Genomic DNA, 27,318 nt, shown 5'->3' on the forward strand with positions numbered 1-27,318 from the left:
GACCAGAAAAACTTTTGCCAACCCACATATATATATATATATATATATATATATTTTTTTTTTGTTGGCATCCAAGAAACCCATTTACGTTTTTGGGCGGTAACAGGGTTTAGGGTTTTGCATCTTTCACTATGTTCACAGATTGATAATTAAAATTTTGCCCTCAGGAGAGGACCCAAAATCCAGGGAGAGTGGGAGAGTGGGAGAGTGGGAGAGCGGAAGAGCGGGAGAGCGGAGAGCCACAGCAAACAAGACCTTCCAGCTGCTCTATCCGACTCTGGCCATCGCTGCAACTGCAATCCGGCATCTCAGCCTCTCAAGTCTCAGGTAAAGCTCTACTGCTGCCCTGTCTGACCACGCCGTCCCTCCCGCGTGCACTCTCTTTCACATGTGCTCAAGTTTCAACTGTGTTACTGAGTGACGTAGTTCATCATCTCGGTTTATGAGTTATGACGGAACCTTGAGTTGATACCAATTCGTACCGAGTTTTGATCAGATTCGACCATATTTCACACGTTTCAGTAGGTTGGACCGATTTTGACATTCTGTGTTTTGCCCAAAAAAAAAAAAACCATTTTGACCCATATATCGTTTCGGCACAACTTCTATAATTCTATTTGATATTGATGCTGTATGAATAGTTATTGAGTTTCTTGTCCATCGAGATCGAAATCTTACAATTCTGAGTTATTTTGGGAGAATAATGAGTGATTTACTCGTGGTGCTCTGTTGTAGTTAAAGAGCCAGTATTCTCATTCTATTCCTTCACCGCTTTGATGTGAAAAGAAATTTATAGAAAGATTGTATGAATTATGTTGTAGTCGCTGTGTGTTTTTATGTGAATAGATTGGAACCATTGTTGTCATAGGGTTTAGGTGACCCAAGGCGTTGGAGGGGGGCGTAGATGCAAGGCAAAATCAACAAGGCGACCAAGATGCCCTCCTAGGCGACCAAGATGCCCTCCTAGGCAACCAAGGTGTCCGCCTAGGTGACTTAGGGGTCCAAGGCTCCTGGATGCCCTCCTAGGCGACCAAGATGCCCTCCTAGGCAACCAAGGTGTCCGCCTAGGCGACTTAGGGGTCCAAGGCTCCTGGATGCCTAGGCAATGCCTTGACAACTATGATTGGAGCTGATAATGAATACTATATTAGTCCCTCTTGCATATTTTATTAGAGTTGGTTGATACTAAATTTAGGAGATTAGCAACAATGTAATTAGCCAACAAGGTCTTTGAATAAATCATCACTTGTTTTTTTCACTACACGGATAGTGATAATCAGGTGCAACAGTTGGATCATTTTGTGGGTCTAAGGATCCTCTCTAGTCACTGGGGAGATCCAGTGGTAGAAAATGGAGGGCTGGAGTGAGCATGGATGTTTCCTTCACGAATGTCAAACTTTATGGTCAGGTAGGGGGAAATTTAAGAGAAATGTTGGGTTAACACTTTCTTCAGTACATGGCCATGGAGCCACTCAGGTCCTTTAGTTCACTTGACTTTGTGAAATTTTCTTTGGTATATTTTCTTTTACAGGAATCTGCTTTTCGACTGTTTTGTTTTGATCCTTGCACGCTTACTCCATATGTGGTAGCAGCTGATTACCCTTCACAAGTTTGTAAAGACTGAAAACTTGAATACTATAAATATCCTAGTCGGCGAAAATAGAATGATTCTTTCACCGATCATGTGCTTTCAGAAACTTCTTGAAATTATTGATAAGAAAACATGCACTCAGGTATATAATCAGTGATGTACTGTTCCAGAAAGCTATATACATTGTATGGAGTCTTGGACTCAAATTAGGGAACAAAAAAAAGAAAAAAAGAGGAGCCAGAATAGCCATTTTTAAGAAGTCAAATAAATACTTATCAGTCTGAGACCGAAGAAGATGATTCTTTGGTTTGGCTTGTGTTTCTCTCATCTCTTATTCAGTTCTGGTTGAATTTAGAAATTAGGCATATCAAAAAACAAACCTTACAATTGGTCTCCATGAGACGTCTAGCACTAAATTGACTGTTCAGTTGTTCTTTATGTAACTTTTTGGTATTTCTTTATTAAAGGCTATTGTTGATGGACTATCATTTGAATTCTGATCCGTGGAGCTCCCCTAGTCTCCCATCATGGTTTAACTCTTGGCATTCTAAATAGGGTTTTTAGGTCTCAAGGGTTCTTTGCTTTCAGGCTTTCGATGGAAAGCAGTTGTGGGAGCAGTACCGAGTGGAGAGCAGAGGAAGCCATTGGTGGCAACACTGAAGCTCTTGAAGCTCTCAGGGAACTCATCATTTATCCCCTCCAGTATTCTCGTGAGGCTCGAAAGATTGGCCTTAAGGTAATCCTTACTTCTTTTTTTCCATATTTAAATTTAGTGAGTGTTCATTTGCTCCACTTCGAATATGTTGAGCTGTAAACTTTTGGACTTTTACTTCAGTGGCGCAGAGGGTTGCTGCTTTATGGTCCACCAGGAACTGGAAAGGTATCATCTTACCTTTGGCCTCACTTTAATTGGATGGTTCCAAAATTTTGAACTCCCATTTCAATTCATGTTTCACAAAAGACGCAATTTTTTTGGTATTAAAACTATCCCTTAAGATGTACTGTAATCATATGTTCTCTAATGATAAATTTCAGTTGGTCATTGAGCATTATAAAAAATCGTAAAGCCTATAATGTCGGAAACTGATAGCTTTTCTGTCCCCTCATTTCCCGGTTTCTCTTGAATTTTATTGTGGGTGGGGAAACATATTCTTTTCAGTACTCCACTGTTTTTTTCAGATTCTTTACCTTAATCAGGTCTTGACTTTGTCAAGCGTGCTGTATTCTCATCGTTTTATGTTGGTGAGATATGGTTGAACTAAGGCTAAGCTATGTTCCATTTTACAGAAATGTAGAGTTTTCTGACAAATCACTAGAAAAGGTGTGCCACGTGGTCATCTATCCTTAGAAAACCACTCTTTTAGGTGTCATCCATCTAAGAACTCTACAATTGTGGACAACCACAAGTAGATGAAAATGCTTTGCTATCAAAGACTTTCATGTTATGAATTCAGTACCATATTGTATATTATGCAATTCTTTGTGTGCACTTTCGAATATAAGCCTTAGTGGAACAAGATAGCACTACACCATTGCAAGGGTTTTCTTTGATGCTAAACTACAAGGTTTATTTGAAGTTAAATAGAATTGCCATGAACTAATAATAATATCATTTCCTTATCAGTTAAACTCACCAATTTGATAAATCTTTATGTAATTGAGTGGATTCTGAGAACATGAGATTTCTGGAAACTTGGAACGTTTCATAAGATATACTGAGCCGACTTATAAACTCTTGTTATTTCTCAGACAAGCTTGGTGCGTGCTGTTGTTCGAGAATGTGGTGCATACTTGACCATCATTAGGTACTAAATTATATAACTTACGCCGTTGGTGTCATTTTTAAATATCTTTCTATTGTAATAATGATATGCCTTTTAGATAGATTTACTTGCTCTACTGAATGCTTTTGTATGATGGCATATTGGCTCCCAATTCATTGCTCTGTTTTTTATTGATTTTTGTTCTGTTTTGTGGGTCTAGTCCACATTCTGTCCATAGGGCACATGCTGGAGAAAGTGAGAGAATTCTGCGAGAAGCTTTTTCAGAAGCATCACTTCATGCATCATCATCAGACAAGCCGTCAGTCATCTTTATTGATGAAATTGATGTACTTTGTCCACGTCGTGATTCAAGGTATGTGGCTGGGTTCTCCTATATCTGAAGAGTGTACTAACCTTGCATCCTGAACCATTCACTTCTATGCTTCTGCTTTCTAGTATTCTCTCTATGTATTTGCCTCCCTTCCGTCCCCTCCCCCTTGAGCCCAACCTCCCCCCATGCCAACCCCCCTCCAAAAAAAAAAAGAAAAGAAAGGAAAAGGGCTTAAAATCAAGGTACATTGTTTATGCACAGTTCTCGCCCCCCGGACCTCGTGCAATGCGTACACCCTTTTTTCAATTAATTATTGTTATTGTTATTTGTTAGCATCTGTGAATTTAAATGTTCTTCTGTTAAGCGTTTGGAATTGAGGGAGAGAGTAATTAAAGAACTATAAGTAACTAGATCTCCTCGGAAGTTTCTATTTTTTATTGTAGGTTACTTGATAGCGAAGACTTTCTAATTTTGTACTGCCTCTACTCATATTAATAAATAGAAGAGAAGGGAGACCCCTCCCACGTTTTTGGACAGTCATCCTGTTGTGTTTCTTCAATGGAGCGTGGCCTTGTGGTGAATCAAGTGCAACAAGGTAATGAAACCTAGGACTGGTGGGAGGTGTGAAGCCTTACCTAGGTTTTGGTGGTGAAACCATGCCATATCCTTCTTTTCCTCTTCTTTTTTGTTCTTACTATTTTTTCAGCATACTCGTAGCTTGCGTAGTTGTGTGGATTGTTATTGCTGCAACTTCAACTGTTGCTTGAAAGTAGAAAATAAATCTCAGTCTTTCCATTGCTACTGCCAAAGGATCCTCCCTTATTTCATCAACAATTTCTGTCGAGGTCTCAAAGGTACAACATTATGCGATTCTGGTTTTCTCCTCAGTTTTGTCTTCAAATTGCTACTACTGAAACAAATTCGACCATTTGATTGAGTTCAAATTTGGTGTGTTCACACTCCTTTCTTTATTACGTTCCATCAATATGAACATCAAGCCAAACCATGTTGTTTATCTGAAGTTATTCAAGCTCATTTTCTTACTATTTTGCTCTCCTGAAGTTTCTACTTTCTCTCCACCCTTAGTGCTCTTCCTCTAACCGTTGGATTCTCAAGATATTCTAATCTCTTGTACAGCAGGTTTGGACCACCAGCCTTTGACCATATTATGAACCATGGCTGGTTTGACTTGTTCCATCTTCCATTTTTTAAGATATGTACTGTGATTAGTCATGATAGTGGACTGTCCCTATTGTGATATATTTGGTCTTCTTTAGTTTTCCTAGTTGGAGTCTAGTCAGATTAAGTTGTGCATGTGTATCTTGTAAACTACTTAGAGTCTGACTTTGATTTTGCATGATTATTATAAATAGTTAATTGACAGACCTTGATATGTATGTTGAACCCGCATACTTATCGTGGTTTTAGCTCTCTCCTCTCCTTTCTCTTCACTGTCATAGGTACTAGTTCCAGGTCCTGGTTTCGTTATACTCTTGTTCATCTGTCCTACAATTTAGTGTCCTTCATCAGAAACCTAATCTAATGCAAACTTGAAATATAGCAGTTATACAGTCAGGTAGAGGGACATGTCAAGAGAAATGAGTTTTTCTCGGCAACCCAAGAGGTTAAGCTTCTAAATCTCAACAAACACCGCTACGAAATTTAAATCCGTAGAACTATGGAAGGGAGATTTCTCTCTGGGTTTTTAAGTCTTCAAGAGATTTTAAATATTGCGTAGCGTAACTTTTTGTTTGGAACATACTTCTAGTTCTCTTAAATTTGGGTTGTTCTGGAATACTTTGAAACAAGAGATGCTGTGATTATATGATACATATATTGGCTTTCATTTATATATTGAAAATTTTTGCTTAGTGCAGGAGAGAGCAGGACATTCGTGTAGCTTCTCAACTCTTCACATTGATGGATGGCAACATGCACAAGCAATCTTCTAAATCTCCATTGCAGGTCGTTGTCGTGGCATCAACTAACAGGTTGGTCAAATGACTTTAAAATGTAAACAGACTCATTTTGGGAATTGTCTAAAAGTTGGTTGCTATTGCTATTTGTTAGCATCTGTGAGTTTAAATGTTCTTATGTATTGGGGTGCTCTTCCTCTTCTGCCTTGGCTTGTTGGATGCGAATAAGCCCTCATCAGTATTTCTTTTGCAAATTTAATTTTTTTGTCACTGTTGGAAGTTTCGTCCCACACTGGCTAGTAATTAACCTACAACCCCAGTATACACGTGGTAGTCTCTCCACCTACCAGTTCAAACTTTTGGGATAGAAACTTTACAGTTACCCAACTAAGAAATCAGTAAAATAAGAGCCCTTGATGAACACATTTATATATGAAATCTAAGTAGTAAAACATGTATTTTTGCATATTTAGAATGGAGCTACCTTGGGTTTTTTTGTATTTTAAAGGCCTTAAGCATTATCGGGGGTGTCATATCTCTCCAACAAGAACTACCTAGTGTAGTTGGTGAGCTATGGTGTGCAAAATTCCCTTACTCATCAGGAGGTCTCAAGTTTGAATCTCATGGTTGTTTTTTTTTGGATTAATTTTCTCTCTCCTCCACATTATCACCAGAAGATTGTCCAAATCATATAAAGCAAGAAGGAAAATCGTCTAAGGGAAAAAAAAATGGGCTAACAAGGGTTGTGTGCAAGATTTAAAGAGAGAGAAATAAGAGAAAAATGAATTAAAAAATGAAAGAAAAGAAGCAAAAAAATTATGGGAAATTTCTCAAAGTTTATTTCTCTCTTCTCTCTCCTCCACCTTAGCACTTTTTGTCTCAAAAGATTTCACCTGCCAATTGTGGGTTTCTCCCTTTTAGGAAAGAGAAATTTGTTGTCCTACCTCCCCATTCCCTATAAATGCAACTCATATAAGAGGAGGGGACACTTCATTCTTCTTTCAGGTTTTTTTTTAGTTGCTCTCTCTCTTTCTCTCATACACTCTCACTCTCTTTAGTTTTAGTTCTTTGTTTTTGCTTTAATCACTTTTGTAATAGCTTTTTATTTCAATTAATGCAAACACTGTTTTATTTTTATTCAACTTTTTATGTTTATGATTTATGCAATTGATTTGTAATTTTTAAGTTATAGTTCTAGGCTTAGATCTAAGTGACAAGATCATGAGCCGTGGAGCATCTCTTTTTTTCAAGTTCAGTTCTTTTTTTCAAGATTTGTTTTCTCCAGGCGTAAATATTTCAGATTTGGTTAATTCCAGATCTGGTTTTAGGATTGACAATATCTCAAATCACCCAAGCTTTCAAGGTCAAGCATTGATTCAGGTAGGTAGGCTCCTTCAATAGTCTTCTCTCCCCCTTCTCATTCCCTCTTCTGACTACTCTTTCTTTCTTAATTTAGGATTTTAGTTTCAGTCATTACATTATTGCTTTCCCTTTCCCCCAAAGTTCATGGCTAGTGTATGTGTTGGCTTTGCCCCCTCATAGCCATAGAACCATCATTTTATTGTTTTTATTTTAATTCTCCCTTTCCCTAGAGCCAAGTAGAGTAACCCTTGTAAGAGTGACTCTCTGGTCAAGTAGGGAAGCTCATATTATGATGCATCATTCGGTTTAAGTAGAGAAACCTACTTGTGAGCCTCTCTCTAGCTTTATCCCCTTTCTTTTACTTTTTTATTTCAGCATTTTTTTCCTTCATTGCTTTTTAATTGCGTGGGTTGTTTATTTTCAATTATTTATTTATTTAATTTTAATTGCGTGGCTTGCATATTTAAATTATTAGATGACGAATGATTAGGACGTTATTTTAGATACATATGTTTAGGATGGTAGTTAGAATTAGATCGCAACCATTAATCGGTTTACTTTTTCATTATTGAAAGAAGCCAAAAATAAAGTGGCTGCTTTCCTTGTGTTCAATCCGTAGCTACACTGATCCATTCGCTTGCGGTTATATTTTCAATCCTGACAAGTTTTTGCTTCTATGATATGTCTAAGGGACTGGCACCAAGCACACATCTTAACCAAATTAACTGATGATGGCTCTTTAGGAACAATAGCCTCAATCCTCTTGATTAGGCTTTAAAATGTAACCGCAAGCGTACGGATCAGTGTAGCTTCGGGTCGAGCACAGGGAGAGCAGCCACTTTATTTTTGGCTTCTTTTAATAATGTGAAAGTGAACCGATTAATGGTTGTGATCTAATTCTAACTGCCGTCATAAACATATGTATCTAAAATAACGTCCTAACAATTCGTCATCTAAGAATTTAAATATGCAAGCCACGCAATTAAAATTATATAAATAAATAACTGAAAATAAACAATCCACGCAATTAAAAAGCAATGAAGGAAAAAAAAAATGTTGAAATAAAAATAAAGTCAAAGAAAGGGGATAAAGCTAGAGAGGTTCACAAGTAGGTTTCTCTACTTAGCCCGAGGGATGCATCATAATATGAGCTTCCCTACTTGACCAGAGAGTCAATCTTACAAGGGTTACTCTACTTGGCTATAGGGAAAGGGAGGCAATTAAAATAAAAATAATAAAATGATAGTTCTATGACTAGGAAGGGCAAAACCATCACATACACTAGCTATGAACCTTAGGGGAAAAGGAAAGCAATAATGTAATGACTGAAATTAAAATCCTAAATTAAGAAAGAAAGGGTAGTCAGAACAGGGAATGAGATGGGGGAGAGAAGACTATTGAAGAAGCCTCCCTACCTGAATCAATCCTTGAACTTGAAAGCTTGGGTGATTTGAGATACTGCCAACCCTAAAAACCAGATCTGAAATAAACCAAATATAAAATTTCTAGGCCTGGAGAAAACAAATCTTGAAAAAAACTGAACTTGAAAAAGAGATGCTCCATGGCTCATGATTTTGTCACCTAGAACTATAACTTAAAAATTACAAATCAATTGCATAAATCATAAACATAAAAGGCTGAATAAAAATAAAAGAGTGCTTGCATTAATTGAAATAAAAAGCTATTACAAAAGTGGTTAAAGCAAAAACAAAGAAGAACTAAAACTAAAGAGAGAGAGCAACAAAAAAAAAACCTAGAAGAAGAATGAAGTGTCCCCTCCTCTTACATGAGTTGTATTTATAGGGAATGGGGAGGTAGAATAACAAATTACTCTTTCCTAAAAGAGGGAAACCCACAATTGGTAGGTGAGATCTTTTGAGACCAAAAGTGCTAAGGTGGAGAAGAGAGAAATAAACTTGGAGAAATTTCCTATAATTTTTTTGCTTATTTTCTTTTCTTTTTTTAATTTATTTTTCTCTTCTTTTTCTCTCTTCAGATCTTGCGCACAACCCTTGTTAGTTAATTTTTTTTTCCCTTGGATGATTTTCCTTCTTGCTTTGTGTGATTTGGACAATCTTTTGGTGATGATGTGGTGGAGAGAGAAGATTTCTCAAAAAAAAAAGACAACCATGAGATTCGAACTTTAGACCTCCTGGTGAGTAAGGGAATTTTGCACACCATAGCTCACCAACTAAACTAGGTAGTTGTTGGAGAGATATGACACCCCGATAATGCTTAAGGCCTTTAAAATACAAAACCTGCTAAAAGAGAATAAAACTCAAGGTAGCTTCATTCTAAATATTTAAAAATGCATGCTTTACTACTTAGATTTCACACATAAATGTACTCATCAGAATTCCCCCACACTTAGACTTTGCTAGTCTTCGAGCAGAACAAAAAGAAAAAGACTAAAATGTAAATAACAAATAACTTATACACTTTCGTAGGTATCACGTTGCACTTAGCATGTGCAGCAAGCCTTAAATCCCTAGGTCACCCCTAGTGGATGAGTTGTGTCTCGTGAGTGTTTGCAGTGAATATATATCCAAAATTCAGAATAAACAAATCCCAACCTTGGCTAAAGGTAAGGGCCGTACTGATCCGGAACGAAGATAATTCCTCTTACAAGGAACCCCCACATTTGAACTTTTATTACCCCATATCAATTCCAGGCACTAGCATATTTCTTAATTTGGAACTCACCTCGTCTCTTCTAAAACATTCTTATCTTAAGGCAAAATCACTTCTAAAGAAATAGGGAACCAAGGACTAAGGCGTTAAAGTATTTTTGACCAAACATATTACCAAGCATTAATGACATTTGCACATTTTTTTTTCCTTTTTTCGCTTAATAAACTCTATTCTACTCTACTTTTGGCCTAAATGACAAAGTGGAGCAAACACCAGACACCCAAGTTACTATGTTGCTTCGCTTTTTGCATATGCCTGCATAGACATGGATGCCAGAGTTTTTTTTTTCTTCAGAAGTTTCCTCCTTAAGAGTTTCAATCAAGTCACCACGCTTCCTGAGGCGCAATGCCCTGTCTAGTTCCAAGGGAATCAACTCTTACTCTTCTTTATGCCACATTTCACACTTCATTTAAAATTGTTCATTTGTCAACTCATGCCAAATTAAAAATAAGGTCTCAACTCCAAATCAAGAGTACAAGGAAACCAAAGACTTACATATGGTCTAACACCATAAAACAGGGGTCTTTTATTTTTCAAAAGAAAGTCTCATCTCAAGACACATGCTTGTTTCTTTCTTCTTAACAGGTTTTTATACGTTGAAAATGGGTACTTTAATCAAAACTTTTATTTTCATACATCAAGCAACCGAATGGTATGATCATTAGCCAAAAGCCAAAGTAAAATTTCATCCTTAGCAAGCTCAAAAACAAAAAGAAAAACGAACAAAACAAAGTGGAAAAAGCAAAAATTGGTTTCCCTCCCCCACACTTAAGTCATGCAATGTTCCCAATGCATGGAAAGAATTAAAAGCGAAGACAATGCAAGGGGGTCATATCTGATTAAAAGTTAGTCATAAGTGTAAAGAGGTTCATTAAGATCCATGACCTCTTCACTACCAGTAGTAGGAAACTTGAGGAACGGTTTCAAACACTGACCATTAACCTTAAAAATTTCCCCTGTTCCTGGATTCAGAATTTTCACAACCCCATGGAGATATACATTATGAACAATAAACGAGTCATCCCATTGGGATCTAAGCTTACCTGAGAAAAGATGCAATCGAGAGTTGTACAATAAGACCTTATCACCAATTGCAAAAGATTTACATAGAATGTGCTTATCATGGAAAGCTTTGGTCTTTTCCTTGTAAATCCTGGAACTTTCATAGGCATCATTCCTAAGTTTCTCCAACGCAGATAGTTGGAGCTTACGATGAATTCCCTCATCCGACAAATCAAAGTTGAGTTTCTTAATGGCCCAAAAGGCCTTATGCTCTAACTCAACTGGTAAGTGACATATTTTCCCATACACCAAACGGTAGGGAGACTAACCAAGGTCGGTTTTGAATGCAGTCCGATGAGCCCACAAAGCATTCAACAGACGGTTAGACCAATCCTTTCAATTTGGGTTAACTGTCTTTTCTAGAATCTGCTTGATCTATTTGTTGGACACTTTTACACCCACTGGTTTGGGGGTGGTATGGGGTAGCGAACTTGTGGGTAATCCCATACTTCTTCACTAAGGCCTCAAAAGGCTTATTACAGAAGTGCTTGCCCCTATCACTAATGATAGCTCTAGGGGTATCAAATCGGAAAAAAATATTTTCCTTTAAGAATTGAATAACCACCTTGTGGTCATTGGTTTTACAAGCACGAGCCTCAATCCATTTGGACACAGTGCATAGCCAACAAAATATATTCATATCCACATGACTTAGGGAAGGGGCCTATAAATTATATTCCCCAAACATAAAAAAAATTGCATCAAGGATTGGGTTGAGAGGCATCATGTTTCTTCTATTAATTTTTCCTAAAGACTGACAACAAGGACAAGCCCTACAATAAGCAAAGGCATCATTGAAGAGATTGGGCCAATAAAATCCACATTGCAGTACTTTGGCTGTAGTCTTAGTACGCCAAAAATGGCCGCCACAAGCTTGATCATGACAAAAGGAAAGAATAGAATGGTGCTCATGATCAGGGATACATCTTCGGATAATGTGGTCAGGGCATGACTTAAAAAGTTAAGGATCATCTCAAAAGAAATACTTAACATGTGAGTGAAAACTATACTTCTCTTGGGAAGACCAATGATCCGGAGTCTTATTTGTAATTAAAAAATTTACAATATCTGCAAACCAATGTTCACTAGATGTTGCAAAGAGTTATTCATCCGAAAAATGCTCGTTAACTGGAGAATTCACAGTCAAAGAATTGGGTAACCGGGACAAATGGTCTGTAACCAAATTTTCACTGCCTTTCTTATCCCTAATTTCTAGGTTAAATTCCTGTAAAAGAAAAACCAATCTGATGACACGAGCTTTGGCATCCTTTTTCTGAACAAGATACCTGATAGCTGCATGGTCAATGTAAATAATTACATGAGAACCTATCAGATATGCACGGAACTTTTTAAATACAAATACAACTGCTAAAAATTCTTTTTCAGTTGTGTAATTCAGCTGTGCATCATTGAGAGTTCTGCTGGCATAATAGATAACACAAGGAAGCTTATCAACTCTATGCCCTAAGACTGCCCCTATAGCAAAATCAGATGCATCGCACATTAATTCAAAGGGCTTAGTCCATAAGAGAGCTTGAATAATGGGGGTTGTAGTCAACACTTTCTTTAATTGCTTAAAACACTCGAGGCATTCACTAGAAAATTCGAAGGGTTGCTCTTTAGCCAAAAGATTGGTGAGAGGTCTAGCCATGTGACTGAAGTTCTTGATGAACCGACGATAGAACCCTGCATGCCCCAAGAAAGAATGAATGTCCTTAACTGACTTAGGAGGTGGTAAATTGGAAATTAAGTCCACCTTAGCTCTATCAATCTTGATCCCTTCTTTGGAAATGATATGACCCAACACTATGCCTTGTGTAACCATGAAATGACATTTCTCTCAATTGAGGGCTAAATTAGTCGATTTGCATCGTTTGAGTACTAAAGAAAGATGATACAAACAATTAAAGAATGAGGAGCCATAAATATAAAAATCATCCATAAACACTTCCAAAAAGTGCTCCACCATATCAGAGAAAATGTTTATCATGCATCTTTGGAACGTGGCAGGGGCATTACAATAATACTTTTAGGCATTACAAAGCCTAAAAGGCATACGCCGATAAACAAAGGTTCGATAGGGGCATGTAAAGGTGGTCTTGTGTTGATCATCTAAGGCAATGGAAATTTGATTATAGTCGGAATAACCATCAAGGAAACAATAATACTCATGTCTGGCTAACCGCTCTAGCATTTTATCAATAAAAGGCAAAGGGAAGTGGTCTTTCCAAGTGGCCGCATTTAACTTCGTAGTCAATGCACACACGCTATCATGTTTGGACACGGGTAAGGATCAACTCATTTTCAGCATTTTGGACTACTGTGACCCCTGACTTCTTTGGCACCACGTGCACTAGACTTACCCACTTGCTATCAGAAATAGGGTAGATGTTACCATGATCCAAGCACTTTAGGATCTCTTTCTTGAGAGCTTCTTGCATCACAAGATTAGCCCTTCTTAGTGGTTCCGTAGAAGGTTTTGAATCCTCCATGAGGTGAATATGATGTTAAACGATTGAGAGGCTAATTCCTTCAATGTTTGCCATGGTCCAACCTAAGGCTTCCTGATGCAGTTCCAATAAGGGTTTACACAAGGAGAACCAAGACCAAGGTCGACCCAGATCTGGTCCAAGTCAGCCCACGGTTTGGGCTGCTGATGGGGTTATTAATTAGTTATTTAGTTTCTATTTTGAAGTCCTAAATTAGTTTCTAATTTCTAGTCATTGTTAGTTTCTAATTTCTGTCTAGGCTAGTTTATATTTTCATTAGATTCTAATTTCCAGTTTTTAGTAACTTCTTGTAATCAATTTTTAGTAACTCTGAGTTACTATTACTTGTAAACCCTCCCCATCATTATAAATAAAGATGATGGCTCTTTTAATGAGCCACGATTTTGACAAAATACATGGCTGCTGCTGCTTTATCTGCAAGAAAACTTCTGTGTGTCTGATCACAGTGATGGGTTGGTGATCGATCTAACGACTCTTTGCGGCGTGAAGTTCAAGAGGCCCTTCTCTTCTACTGTTCTTCTCAATTAATTTCAGTCCTATTTTCAAGGATTAAGGCTGCTGCAACCAGGTAAGTGTTTTCTTTGTTCTCTGCCCAGAATTTCTGCAAACACAGCATTCAGCCCCCACTGTTGGGATCAGTCCAGCCAGTGGTTTGCTCCCATCTTCTGGTCGATTGTTCCCCTCTGCTTAACTAAGGATCGATCCACTTTCTTGCTGATTCTGTTCAGCCAATAGTTAGATATTTAAAATCACCAGAATTTTGTCTTCTAGTGATCTGTACTAACCTGAACTGATATCGGTTGGTCTGGGTTGTTTATCACTGCTGTTTTATGATATCCGTCATTGAATACAAGTTGTTTGCACTTATTTGTACTGATTTCAGCCCCTGGTTTGATCCTATCTGACTACTACTGGTCTGACTTACTTGCTACTGGTTTTCTGAGATCGTTATATACTGTTACTTCTATTTTCTGTTGGTCTGATTACAGTGGTTTGTGGGGTGTAATCTGGTTGTTCTCTAGTCTAAAAGTTCCTGCAGTTTTGGGACTGGTTTGGTTGTCAAATCCATTCTTACATTACTTCCTTATTTTCTTTTAAAACTTTGATCAACTCTTCCTCTTAACTTGAAGTTAAATATGAGGCGATAATAACTGGTAGAGTTTGATCTTCTCCTAATAAGGCATACCTTAAGTTAGAGGGCAACTCTTTCAAATCAAGCTTAGGGGGTCAACAATTGAGGGTTTAGAAAGAGAATTTGATAGAGGATCAATGGGCTCCATCGGTGTATGAAGGCTCCAAACCTCGCAGAATAAATTTTCAATATCATCCACTAATTCTTCCATACACTCTTGGAATTCTGAATCAAAGTCAATGTCAAAAGTTTTAACAATATTATCAGAAAAATCCTCAAGCATATTGACCTCTTCATCAATTATGGGTTGCTTGCCCAACCTATAGATGTTGAACTCCATCGTGTGGTTGTCAAAAGATATCCAGTAGACCATTCCGGCAATTGATTAATGCATTGCTGGTAGCCAAGAATGGTCTTCTAAGAATGATAGGGATCTCATTTTTAGTGATGAAGGGTTTAGTGTCCAAAATCAACTGGAAAAATAAATTCTCCTACCTTAAGTAGGACATTTTCGACCATATATTTCGGAATCTTGACAGAACGATCGGTCAACTGGAGAGTGGTCCCTGTGGCTTTCAAATCTCCTAATCTAAGTTGTTGATAAACATAATACGGTAGAAGGTTCACACTTGCACAAAGGTCAAGTAGGGCTAATCAATATGAGTGTTGCCAATTACACAAGCGATGGTGGGCACCCGGGCTCCTTATACTTGGCTGCTATAGGTTGTGTGATCATTGAACTGATATTAGCTGCCAAGAACGCCTTTTTGGGCACACTTGTGGTGTGCTTATGAGTGCATAAGCCTTTGAGGACTTTGGCATAGGCTGGGATTTGAGTTATGGCATCCAAAAGAGGGATGTTTACCTCTACTTTCTTGAAGACTTCTAAAAATTTTCCATTGAAATTGTCTTCTTTTTATTCATCAAATGGTCAGGATAGGGGACAGGAGGAACATAAACACTGTCAGAAGTTCTCTCATTAATAGAATTATTTTTGGTGGCTTCCACTAAATCATCCTTAATTTCTTCAGGTCCATCTGGCAAACCTGGAATGGGAGACACAGTAGTAGCATCGATAGTCAGAGGGTCAACAGAAAGGTCAAATGGTGGAGAAGGAGTGGTACCATTCCGTAGATACTTTCGGCCACTCCGTAGGGCATATACTGCATTACACTGGTTAGAAGGCCCTTGGTGTTGTTGACTCTATACAATATTGAGCTGATGAACATGTAGCCCTTGTGGAGTCATCACCTGATGTCTAGGATTCGGCTCTGGCTGACTAGGCAATTTTCCTTTCTCCTTCTCATGCATGATTGTGACAAGTTGGATGAATTGCTTCCACATTATTGTGGCTTGTCATGAGAAGGGTCATGCTTTTCTCTAACTCGCTAATTCTTGCCGCCTTTCCAGTGGATGTAAACCCCGAGGGTTATTGATAATGTGCTTGGAGAGGGGCCTAGCAAATTTTGACTTAGGGCCTAGATTAGGGTGAGGGAAAGAATTAGGTGGTGGTGCAAAATTGGGCCTCTGGGGACTAGGTTGCCCTTGGTTGTGAAAGTTGGATGGGCCTTCTTGATTCCCTTAGCTCCATGAAAAATTAGGGTGATTTCTCCACTCTGGATTGTAAGTGTTGCTAAACGGGTTGTTCGAGTAAAGAGCATTAACACTTTTATTGCCCCCAGAACTATTGGGGCATTCTTCCATTACATGTCCAGGGGAGTGACACCAATTGCACATAGAGACCTGATTTTGGACTTAGTGGACTGGGGCATTTGCTTTAGGGACAAGGGCTTCTATTCTCTTAATGAGGCTATCTAAATGGGCCTCCTTGGCTACTATCCCATCGACATAGTACCCTTTACCTCCTATAGTTCTCTCTCTTTCCTGAGTAGACTCCCATTCTATTGTCTTTTCAGCTAGATCAACCAAAAAGTTCCAAGCTTCGTTTTCGTCCGCATAAGCTGTGAAGCCTGTATGACAGACTCTAAAATCTGCTTAGTATGGTAGTCTATCCCTTCATTAATTATTTGGTAAAGATGCCATTTGTCAATACCATGGTGGGGACACTCTTGGAGAAGGTCTTGGAACCTTTCCATGAGTCTGGAAAATGACTCTTGAGGTTTTTGTCGGTACTGCATGATCTCGCTCTTGAGTTTGTTCGTTTTATGCAAAGGAAAAATTTTTCTCAAGAACACTACTGTAAATTGATCCCATGTGGTAATGAAATTAGTTGGCAGCCCATATAGCCATCTTTTTGCTCCATCCTTGAGTGAAAAGGTAATGCATCTAAGTTTAACATCATCACGAAACTGTTGTATCTTAATGACGACACAAACATCCTCAAATTCTCTCAGGAACAAATAAGCATCTTCGGAGGATAGCCCATGGAAGTGGGGTAACATAGTGATGAATTTTAATTTTAAGCTCATAGTTGTTCCCCGTGGCAACTAATAATCTAATGCAAGAATGTTGGGCTGCCCTGGTTGGGTAGAATCTATCCTTTAAAGTAGGCTTAAGTTGTTCTGTCATTTTTAAAATACGTGCTCTTACTAAACGATTGGTAGAATCACGGGTCCACACACTCATGCACTAAGCACCTAAGGCAAAATTGTGGTCTTTGAAAAATTAATTAATTACAACTAAAATAGAGGGTGAAAATTTGGTTAATTGATATGACTTCTCAATAATTTAAACAATGAGTCCAAAGCTGTAAGGTTGCTCGTAGGTTGACAGCTAGGGATCCATATAGTCTTTGGATCCACCTACAATCGAATCCTAGGGATTCTGTAGTAGAGTGGGGACTACTATATTTTTATGTTTCCACTCTTGGTAAGAACTTGAATTATTGGAATGAAAGAAAAAGAAAAGGAATTATTTTATGGATTTTTTTTTTTGTGAGCTTACTGGCAGGGATCCGCGGTTGCTCAGGTCAATTCCTGACGTATTGCTACAGGGTGAAACCTGTCTTTATCATACTGTGAGACTTGGCGACCTCCACCGATACAACTATTATCGTAAATTCTTCTTTTTAGGAATTCAATAAAAGAAAAACAAAAACAAAACAAAGGAAACAAAGCACTCCGATTTAGCAAAAGAAAAAAAAAAATAACATGGAACTGTCTCCCGGGCAACGGCACCAAAAATTTGTTAGGATTTAAAATGTAACCGCAAGCGTATGGATCAGTGTAGCTACGGGTCGAACACAGGAAGAGCCGCCATTTTATTTTTGGCTTCTTTTAATAATGCGAAAGTGAATCGATTAATGGTTGTGATCTAATTATGACTACCGTCCTAAACATATGTATCTAAAATAACGTCCTAATCATTCGTCATCTAAGAATTTAAATGCACAAGTCACGCAATTAAAATTAAATAAATAAATAACTGAAAATAAACAACCCACTCAATTAAAAAGCAATGAAGGAAAAAAATGCGGAAATAAAAATAAAGTAAAAGAAAGCGGATAAAGCTAAAGAGAGCTCACAAGTAGGTTTCTCTACTTAGCTCAAGGGATGCATCATAATATGAGCTTCCCTACTTGACCAGAGAGTCACTCTTACAAGGGTTACTCTACTTGGCTTTAGGGAAAGAGGGGTAATTAAAATAAAAACAATAAAATGATGGTTCTATAGCTAGGAGGGGCAAAACCAACACATACTCTAGCTATGAACCTTGGGGGAAAGGGAAAGCAATAATGTAATGACTGAAATTAAAATCCTAAATTAAGAAAGAAAGGGTAGTCATAAGAGGGAATGAGAGGGGGAGAGAAGACTATTGAAGAAGCCTTCCTACCTGAATCAATCATTGAACTTGAAAGCTTAGGTGATTTGAGATACTGCCAACCCTAAAAACCAGATCTGGAATGAACCAAATATGAAATTTCTTGGCCTGGAGAAAACAAATCTTGAAAAAAAACTGAACTTGAAAAAGAGATGCTCCACGGTTCGTGATCTTGTCACCTAGATCTAAACCTAGAACTATAACTTAAAAATTACAAATCAATTGCATAAATCATAAACATAAAAGACTGAATAAAAATAAAAGAGTACTTGCATTAATTGAAATAAAAAGCTATTACAGAAGTAATTAAAGCAAAAACAAAGAAAAACTAAAACTAAAGAAAGAGAGAGAGCAACTGAAAAAAAACACCTAGAAGAAGAATGAAGTGTCCCCTCCTCTTACATGAGTTGTATTTATAGGGAATGGGGAGGTAGGATAATAAATTTCTCTTTCCTAAAATGGGGAAACCCACAATTGGTAGGTGAGATCTTTTGAGACCAAAAATGCTGAGGTGGAGGAGAGAGAAGAGAGAAATAAACTTGGAGAAATTTCTTATAATTTTTTTGCTTATTTTCTTTCCTTTTTTTAATTTATTTTTCTTTTCTTTTTCTCTCTCTTCAAATCTTGCGCACAACCCATGTTGGCCGATTTTTTTTTTCTTTCCCTTGGACGATTTTCCTTCTTGCTTTGTGTGATTTGGACAATCTTCTGGTGATGATGTGAAGGAGAGAAGATTTCTCCAAAAAAAAGACAACCATGAGATTCGAACTCGAGAGCTCCTGGTGAGCAAGGGAATTTTGCACACCATAGCTCACCAACTATACTAGGTAGTTGTTGTTGAAGAGATATGACGCCCGATAATGCTTAAGGCCTTTAAAATGCAAAACTTGCAAAAAGAGAGTAAAACCCAAGGTACCTCCATTTTAAATATGTAAAAAGCCCTCCTCCTATCAATGTTGATATTGCACATCCTTTAATATGCTCTACTTAGTTTAGTTTGTTTCTGAGCAATATGAGGCATTCAATATTTCATATATTTTCCCCCTTGCAATTTCTTAGTTATGGAGTTTTGTTGGGTTCTGTATTGGTAGAAAAATATGATCCTACATGACTATCTGCAATTGAATTTCATACTGGAAGGCTTCGTTACTTCAAGTCCTTCGTACAATTTGTCTTCTTCTGGTAAGTTATGTGGAACAAAATAATCAAATCTTTTTATAATTTCCTTTACATTTTGAAGTTGAACCTGTGTTCACTTGTTGTCTAGAGTAAAGCCCATGAGCACTTATTCTGCACCTCTGCTTTGATGGGCTAATCTGTTGACGTTGCTCCAGGCTTCCAGTGCCAGTTTCTTGCTTAAATGGAAACGATTGTGCTTATGATGCACAGCAACAGCCTGTAAGAAAATGTTTATTTTCCTGACCAGAATTCACATCTCTCTATTGTTACTCTAATATATGTCCTGATCCACATTTGTGCACAAGCTATCTAGCAATCATATCCTTATCTGATAATCAGTTGAAAAACTTGAATGATGTGAATTTTTTTGAAAAGTTTGAAAAAAAGGATGTTATCCTATTCAGAGGTAGATTATTCAGAATTAACTGTTGAGTGTTGTTCCCTTAACTTTTTTCAGTTTCTTGTTCTTTTAAAAAGTTAGGTATGCTAGTCAAATCCATTATTGATTTAAATGACCATTTATGCTACACATAATCTCTATAGTGACAAGAAATTCAATTATTCATCACTTCATCACCTTATTAAGGGACTCCTTTTCTTTTGAATTTATTATTGAAACCATTTATTCAGATGTATTAATCGTGTTTGAGGTTTGCATATATTAAGGGTGGATGCAATTGACCCGGCATTGCGAAGGTCGGGGCGTTTTGATGCTGAGATTGAAGTTAAACCACCCAATGAAGATGAACGCTTTCAAATCCTGAAGGTATGATCAAGTCCTTAAGAAATTTTCAGTGTCCAGAAAAAACATTTCACACCGGCAGAGTGAGCTACTATATGTGTGGTCCAACGAAACTTTTGTAAATCACATGGTGTAAATGGTCAAGTATCTACTTGGAATCTTTATATAGAAATTGTTGACACTTGTAGTGTTGTAAGTGTTGTAACAGTATTTTCTTTTCATATGATTCAGCTATATTCAAAGAAGCTCCCTTTGGATCCTAGTGTTGATTTACAAACTATATCTGCATCTTGCAATGGATATGTTGGTGCTGATTTGGAAGCTTTATGCCGGGAGGCTGTAATTTCAGCAAAACATAGGTCTTCAAATATATGTGAAGATGTTGGTTTATGTAGTTTGACAATGGATGATTGGAAGCGTGCTAAATCTATAGTCCGTCCAAGCATAACAAGAGGTGTTACTGTTGAAATCCCTAAAGTCTCATGGGATGATATTGGAGGATTAAAAGATTTGAAGGTCTGTCTTAGATTATTATTGATTACAAAACTTTCGGTGGTCTCTAATAATGATTCATTGAACAGAAAAAGCTCCAGCAAGCTGTTGAGTGGCCTATCAAGCATGCTGATGCATTTTCAAGGTTGGGAATATTGCCAATACGCGGGGTTCTATTGCATGGACCTCCAGGATGCTCAAAAACTACCCTTGCTAAAGCTGCAGCTCATGCTGCCCAAGCTTCATTTTTCTCTTTGAGGTAACTAGTTTTGTTCCCTTCATCAATGGATATCCCATCTAAAGATCCAGCTTCTAAGGGAATTTAAGATACTTGTTAGGGAGAGACTATAATGACTTCTATCACAGAGCATAGGTTGTTTGCATATAAGCCATGCAAAAGGTTTGGAGGAACTGGAATATGTCCAGGACCAAAAGGCTCAGAATAAACCTGTTAACGATTGAAACAAGATATGGAGACCAAACTATAAAAATTTGATGGTTAGGTTCTTGGGCTCATCTAGTCACTACTCTTAGCATAAGAGATCTCCTAGCTTGGACCTCTTTATTAATGGGTGTACCTTCTCCATGTGGAAAATCTACCAGTCTTGTATATGGTGGACCTTTTTTTGTGGTCTCTGATATGCAAGTACCTTAAATTTGCTTAAATACTTGCATCTTTTTACTATAATTATTTTCAGTGAAATACTTATTTGATTAGCTCAATATTATGGTTGAAATCGCCTTTAATGTGGTTTCTGTGTTTTTGGTAAGACTTGGTGATAAAATATTTTATACTAGTATTCCATAGAAAAAACCATATTTTACCAATATCATTGAATCCCTATGGTTGATTATTGGTTTTTAGGAAGATATCTTTCTTTATTTGAGGTCTCATGCTATTTCTTTTAGGCTATCACATAAGAGCAGAGAGTTTAAATAGGAAAAGAAGTTGAATTCACTATTCTATAAGCCAGTATCATTGAAGAACCTTTAGAGTTTAGACTGCTACCACATGGCAGTTGGCATATGAAAAAATGTAATTAATAATTCATTAAAATTGCAATATTCTTTTCACATCACCTTATTAGATCGATGCTAGTATACACCTACAAGGATCACCTTATCCTTTTACTTTTTGCTACATTTGGACACAGTGTATGTTGGTGGCTTGGTGCTTAATGACTTTCTGAATAAATCCACTTATTTCCCCAACTCTCAATTTCTTTTTGAGGTATGGGTTTGTAGTTCATTAGGTCAAGAGTTTTCTAAGTTATTATCCACTTTAACTTTCCTGCAGCAAAGAGGTTTTGCACAAACCTATGCCTGTGACTTCGTTTGTTAGGTGTTCTCCCATTGATAAAACTATTTTGGCACCTCCTTACTCATGCAATAAGTGGTTCTGACAAACTATCAATTTAAGTAATTAAATAAAAACAAAGAGCAAAGTTTTCCTCTTATGTTAGTAGATTGTAAACATTATTCATATATAATATAACTTAAATTTTATGAATGTCTAGCTGTTCTGAAGCTTTAAAAATAGCGCTTGTTAGGCTTACACTTTTTGAAATTTCATAAACTATGTATCAGTGGGGCAGAATTGTACTCGATGTATGTTGGAGAGGGAGAAGCATTGCTACGTAATACATTTCAAAGAGCTCGCCTTGCAGCACCAAGTATAATATTCTTCGATGAGGTTGATGTCCTTGCTGCCAAACGGTGAGTGCTTGGTATTTTCTTTAATAGCATCCTGGTCACATTAATGCAGAGAGAAGAGTCACTTTTCATTGAAACCTAGTTTTATTTATCATTAAGACTTTTAGAATGAACATACTCATCCAGTAGTCATTTTACTTTGGCATATTTTCTAAACATAAAAAGGGTGATCTTTATTTTCAAACAGAGAATTGTGACTCACGGTGGCAAACTAGTATGATGAAATTAATTTGATATGCTTCATCTTTTTCGGCAAGTTGCAGCCATTGCAGTTCAATGTGTAATCCTATGATTATCAATATCCCTGATGATGTATATGATCTGCATAGCATTTTTTTTTTTTTTTTACAAAGAGTATATTTGGGAGCAAGGTTTTAAAACTCAGGAGTGGTCTCAACCAATATCTAGATTGGATCGGTATCAGATAGATTTACCCTAGTTTAAAAAAAAAAAAATTTATTTGGACCATTTTACCCTTATATGGATCGGTCCCAATACTGATCCAATTCGGGCGATCCTGACTGATCTGATTTTTAAAACTACGTTTGGGAGAGCTTCTTGCACATAATCTGGGCATGAGAAACAGAATCTGAGAAACAACCCCTCCTGCTTCTGGAGATTCTCTAGATTATGAGTTGAGGTTCTAAATGAAATAATTTTATTTTTCTTACAGAAGCGGAAGCTGGTGAAGCTTCCCCAAACATGTTTCTGCCATGGTTTTGTATTTAGGAGTTTATTTAGTTAAGGGGGTTGTCTGACAAATGTAAAATTCTTCATAGCAATACTAAATACTATATAATGCATCTTTTATTAATGTTTATGCATGTAAATCAAGTATATATATGTATGTCTTTGTAACAATTAATATGACTTAGAGTTGAATAGTGAAAAAAAGGATTCATGTACCCAATCCTATTTAGTTGGGATAAGGCATTGATGAGTTGTATGTAAATGTAGTCTTATCCTCCTAAACTTTTCTATATTATGCTGGTTATGCTTCCAACTTTAACTAGATGCTTTTAAGAATTTTTTTTCTTCCTAAGCACTTTGTGTCACAAATAGTATTTAGAATTTTAGAAGACTAATAAGTGTTTAGTATAGCTTTGGCACTCTGACATGTAATTGGTAATAGCTTAGAGTTGTATGTAAATGGTTTGGATTCATCTCATTTGACCTCTTGATCTTAAGCTATTTATCATTTTTCTTTTTCTTTTTCTTTTTTTATTTCTTTCCTTCGATGCTAGAGGTGGTAGTTCGAGCAACAATGTTGCAGTGGCAGAGAGACTTCTTTCTACCTTACTAACCGAAATGGATGGTTTGGAACAAGTTAAGGTAAGTATGTATTTCTGCACATTGTGTTTTCATCCATCTATTCAAAGATCATGTGAAAAGTGAAATTCAAAATAAACATTAGCTTCCATCTTGTGATTTGAGTGTTTTTTCCGCATTTTGTAGGGAATTCTTGTTTTGGCTGCTACAAATCGCCCCCGTGCAATTGATGCTGCACTGATGCGGCCTGGTCGCTTTGATCTAGTATGGATTCTATGTTTTGCCACATTATCTTTCCATCTCTAATGCTTAGCTGACATCCCTGTCCATGGTGTCTGAAAGTCCCAGGTTAAATTGTCAATGCTTCAAAACCCAGTGGGAGGTCATCTTGATTGGTGGGACGAGCCTATTCAATCTGATCAGACCAATAAGCTGAGATAAAATAACCTGGGGATGCGATCAAAAGTTACATGGGTTTTGACAGGTGTTGGGTGTGGCCACATGTCCATGAATGTGATATACCTGACTTAAAACTTTGGATACTTGGACTAGCTGATATGGATCCACCAATTGGGCAGGGTAACCTGTACATGTCATAGATAACAATAATATACATGTCTAAGTAAGCAAGCTAGTTAATAATCAAGATGCATGCTTATTGTTTATCAACATAATGAAAACATTCAACAATAAGCAGTAATGGATTTGCAACATGACATTGAGAACTTCAAATGTGATAGTGTGCCAAATTCTATAATGCGTGGATGCCTGCTCCACAAAATAATAAAAAAAATGTTTCAGATTTGGAGGATTTGACACTTGTCCACACCCATACCCATAATAGGTTTGGAATGGGACTCTGTGTAAAAGGTAAATAGGATGTGAGGCAAGTGACTGGACTTGTTAAGCATTTTTACTTTTTGCTCCAGTTCAGTTTTTTAGCAATAATAGACACTAGCCAGCCATGTGAGCTAATTCATGGTAGTGTGGTTCAGTATGTTGTAGTGTGTTCTTGGATTTGGGATCAGATTCGACCAGGAGCCCTGTTTTTGCTATCATGTACAACCAGATGTTCTGTTTTGGTTTAAACGTCTTTTCTTGAACATCAGACCCACACACATTCTTATGTGATAATTACCTAACCACCTGATGCAGTTGAATTCCCTAAGACCATTACATGCCTCCATGCAGTTGTCATAGCATCTTTGCGACCCAAGACATTAGAGGGGCTCCAGACCCAAGGCGATGCCTTGACAACCGTAGCAAGGCATAGTGCAAGTGGTGAACAAGAACCCTCGGGGTTCTATCCAGCATAGAAGAAAGAAGATTTGCAATTTTCAATATCAGTAATTAGTTAGTTTTTTTCTTATTTCCTTGTTATTTAATGGAGTTTATTTGAACGAGCTTTAGTTATGGGTGCATACATCCATATCAGTTTCCTTACTGCTGTAAATTCCCGATCCTGAAGCATGCAGTTTGTTTAAACTTGTAGGTGCTTTATGTACCACCACCAGATTTAGAAGCGCGATATGAGATATTGCTTGTGCATACACGTAATATGAAGATATCAGATGATGTTGATCTCAGACAAATAGCAGAAGATACTGAGCTATTCACAGGTGCTGAATTGGAGGGCTTGTGTAGGGAAGTAGGTGTGGTGGCTCTCCGTGAAGACATCTCTGCTGCTCTTGTGTGTAACCGTCATTTTCAGATTGCAAAGGATTCGTTGAAGCCAGCATTAACCAAAGCGGATGTCATCGAATACGCATCATTTAAGAAGAACCCATCATCATTGAGATCTGTTGATGAGGTTGAATCAAGCACTAAACAGAAAAGCAATTCTACAAAGAATTTTGTGGGTTCAGTTATTATTGGCGTCGTAAGCTCTTTGTTAATATTTGCTGCTAAATATCTCAGAAATACAGATGAAACTATTAGTGATTTAGCTACCACCTGAAGGATACAATCTCAGGATAATATGCTAAGCATTTGTTGTTTTTATATCATTTTTATATTAATTATCAGAAAAAGAAACAAAAAAGAATTTACTACACTATTTTTTCTCACTGCCTTTTCAACATTATATTTGACAAGTTGGCAGGACGGCTATATCATTCATTTGACCCATCTTTTATGGTATAACTTGATGCATATTGATTTTTGTTGTTTTACCATCATCTCTGTACACGCAAAAAATTTGGGTTTTGCTAAAAGGCAACTCAGATGCTTAACAAGTGACTGCATATCCATTGCTGTTAAGAATTTCTTTGTGACTTATTGGTTGTCACAGGATGTGTTAAAGAAGGTAGTTTCCTGAACTTCTCAATAAGTGTAAAAATCTCTTTATTGAGTGGAACTTCGACCAATGGGATTAGTCTGATAAAGGATCCTTGCTATTGCTGTTTCTTGTTGAATTATGAATGTCATTTGGAGCTCTTTGGAGGGATTGTATTAAAATTAACCGACCTAAAGAGGTGGGACATAATCTTTCATAATTAAATCATTTAAATATTCTTAGCCTAGGGAAGCTTAAATTGGAACTGCATTCTATATAGGTTAAAGTTTGCCTAGGTTTACTGATAAATTGTCATCATCATTACTCCCCCCTCTCCCACCTTGTAAGTCGGAGGTTGAAATGGCCTTCACTGTGCCCCTATGCCAATTCAAGTGCAATGATGGCCATAAGAAATTCTTTCTTCACCATGGCTTCAGGTAAATTCGGTCCTTATATGTATGGGATAAGAAAATATTGATTAAAAAGGTTATCTAGCCTAGGGCATGTCAATCTCTCGTGCTATATATAGCACTGGTTAAGCTAGGAGTTGCTATCAATTTGAAGTCTTAAATGTGAAAATACTAAATAGCAAGAAAATGGTCTCAATGCTTCGTTTGTTTGAAAGCTTTGAGAGTGGTTTTCCTTCACCCACGACAAAGGAAATATTCGTTCGGCATGGGTCATGATGAGGGTGGGACACAAGATTTGTGGGTTTTCCTTCAACCACGGTGGAGGGAAAATTTCTCCCAAATTTAGTTGCTTTTTCCACCCTTGTTTTTGTGATTAATATGATATAATCCACAATGGGATGCTCAATGCACAAAGAATGTTTTGTGCTTTCTGTTGGACAAGCAGTTGCTTGCGAAGTAGGGCTTCCTTGTTTGCAAAAGTAGTTTTCCTGCATTCCCTGCATTCACATGTGAAGCTGATTCCCATATTTTCTGATTAGCTGTAGAATGTGACGTGAAGACGGGACTCTCAAATGGCTTCGAAAAATCTGGGTAAATAGTGCTCTTTATAAATTACTTGGCATTTCTAGATCCTGAATTCATCCCCAATAACGCATTTATTAAATTTTAATTTAGGGTGAACTAAGCCAATAAAATAAGATAGGATGAACTTACATTAGAGGGCTCTAAAAAGTCACCTAAATGGAAGTGAAGAAATAGAATATGTAAACACAAAGATAGGAAATAAATCTTGTCTATTCCTACCAACCCTAATTTCTAATTATTTTGTTCCGAAGCAAAGATGTCCACAAGTGTCAATTCGTCTTAGTCAGATACAACAAAGATGTGCAATTATGCTTATGAGGGCATTGGGATAGCCATGTGTCTCGTACAAAATAAGAAAGATAAGAAGTACGAGTCAAGGCAATCATTTGTTTAAGTGGCTTTCCAAAATAACACGCGCATGAACATTAATGATGGTTTCCCAATTCAATCTTCTCATGGAATCAAATTGGTATTTGATTAAAAGCATATGTGACGCAAAATGCACCCAATACCAC

General features: G+C 37.3%; 1 protein-coding gene across 4 annotated transcripts in view; it reads left to right on the forward strand.

Moving 5' to 3' along the window:
* The window catches only part of LOC122076848 (cell division control protein 48 homolog B), a 26,362-nt gene extending 776 nt beyond the window's left edge, over window positions 1–25,586 (forward strand). Inside the window, exons 2-15 of one of the 4 annotated variants that reach the window (XR_006139601.1) lie at window positions 168–327; window positions 2,180–2,327; window positions 2,427–2,471; window positions 3,341–3,396; window positions 3,575–3,727; window positions 5,563–5,676; window positions 19,984–20,083; window positions 20,291–20,575; window positions 20,641–20,810; window positions 22,139–22,267; window positions 23,509–23,596; window positions 23,720–23,797; window positions 24,725–24,886; window positions 25,026–25,161. Coding sequence is in view for 3 of the 4 variants with exons in the window: in XM_042642438.1 (XP_042498372.1) it covers window positions 2,187–2,327; window positions 2,427–2,471; window positions 3,341–3,396; window positions 3,575–3,727; window positions 5,563–5,676; window positions 19,984–20,083; window positions 20,291–20,575; window positions 20,641–20,810; window positions 22,139–22,267; window positions 23,509–23,596; window positions 23,720–23,797; window positions 25,026–25,490 (1,824 nt within the window). In the remaining variant the exon portion in view is untranslated. Of the gene's footprint in view, window positions 1–141; window positions 328–2,179; window positions 2,328–2,426; window positions 2,472–3,340; window positions 3,397–3,574; window positions 3,728–5,562; window positions 5,677–19,983; window positions 20,084–20,290; window positions 20,576–20,640; window positions 20,811–22,138; window positions 22,268–23,508; window positions 23,597–23,719; window positions 23,798–24,724; window positions 24,887–25,025 lie in introns of all 4 variants that reach the window. The other 3 variants (XM_042642438.1, XM_042642439.1, XM_042642437.1) reach the window with 3 other exon arrangements.
* Window positions 25,587–27,318: the final 1,732 nt, after the last annotated feature.

This window comes from Macadamia integrifolia, chromosome 4 (genome assembly GCF_013358625.1).
Source record: "Macadamia integrifolia cultivar HAES 741 chromosome 4, SCU_Mint_v3, whole genome shotgun sequence".
NCBI classification, from domain to species: domain Eukaryota; kingdom Viridiplantae; phylum Streptophyta; class Magnoliopsida; order Proteales; family Proteaceae; genus Macadamia; species Macadamia integrifolia.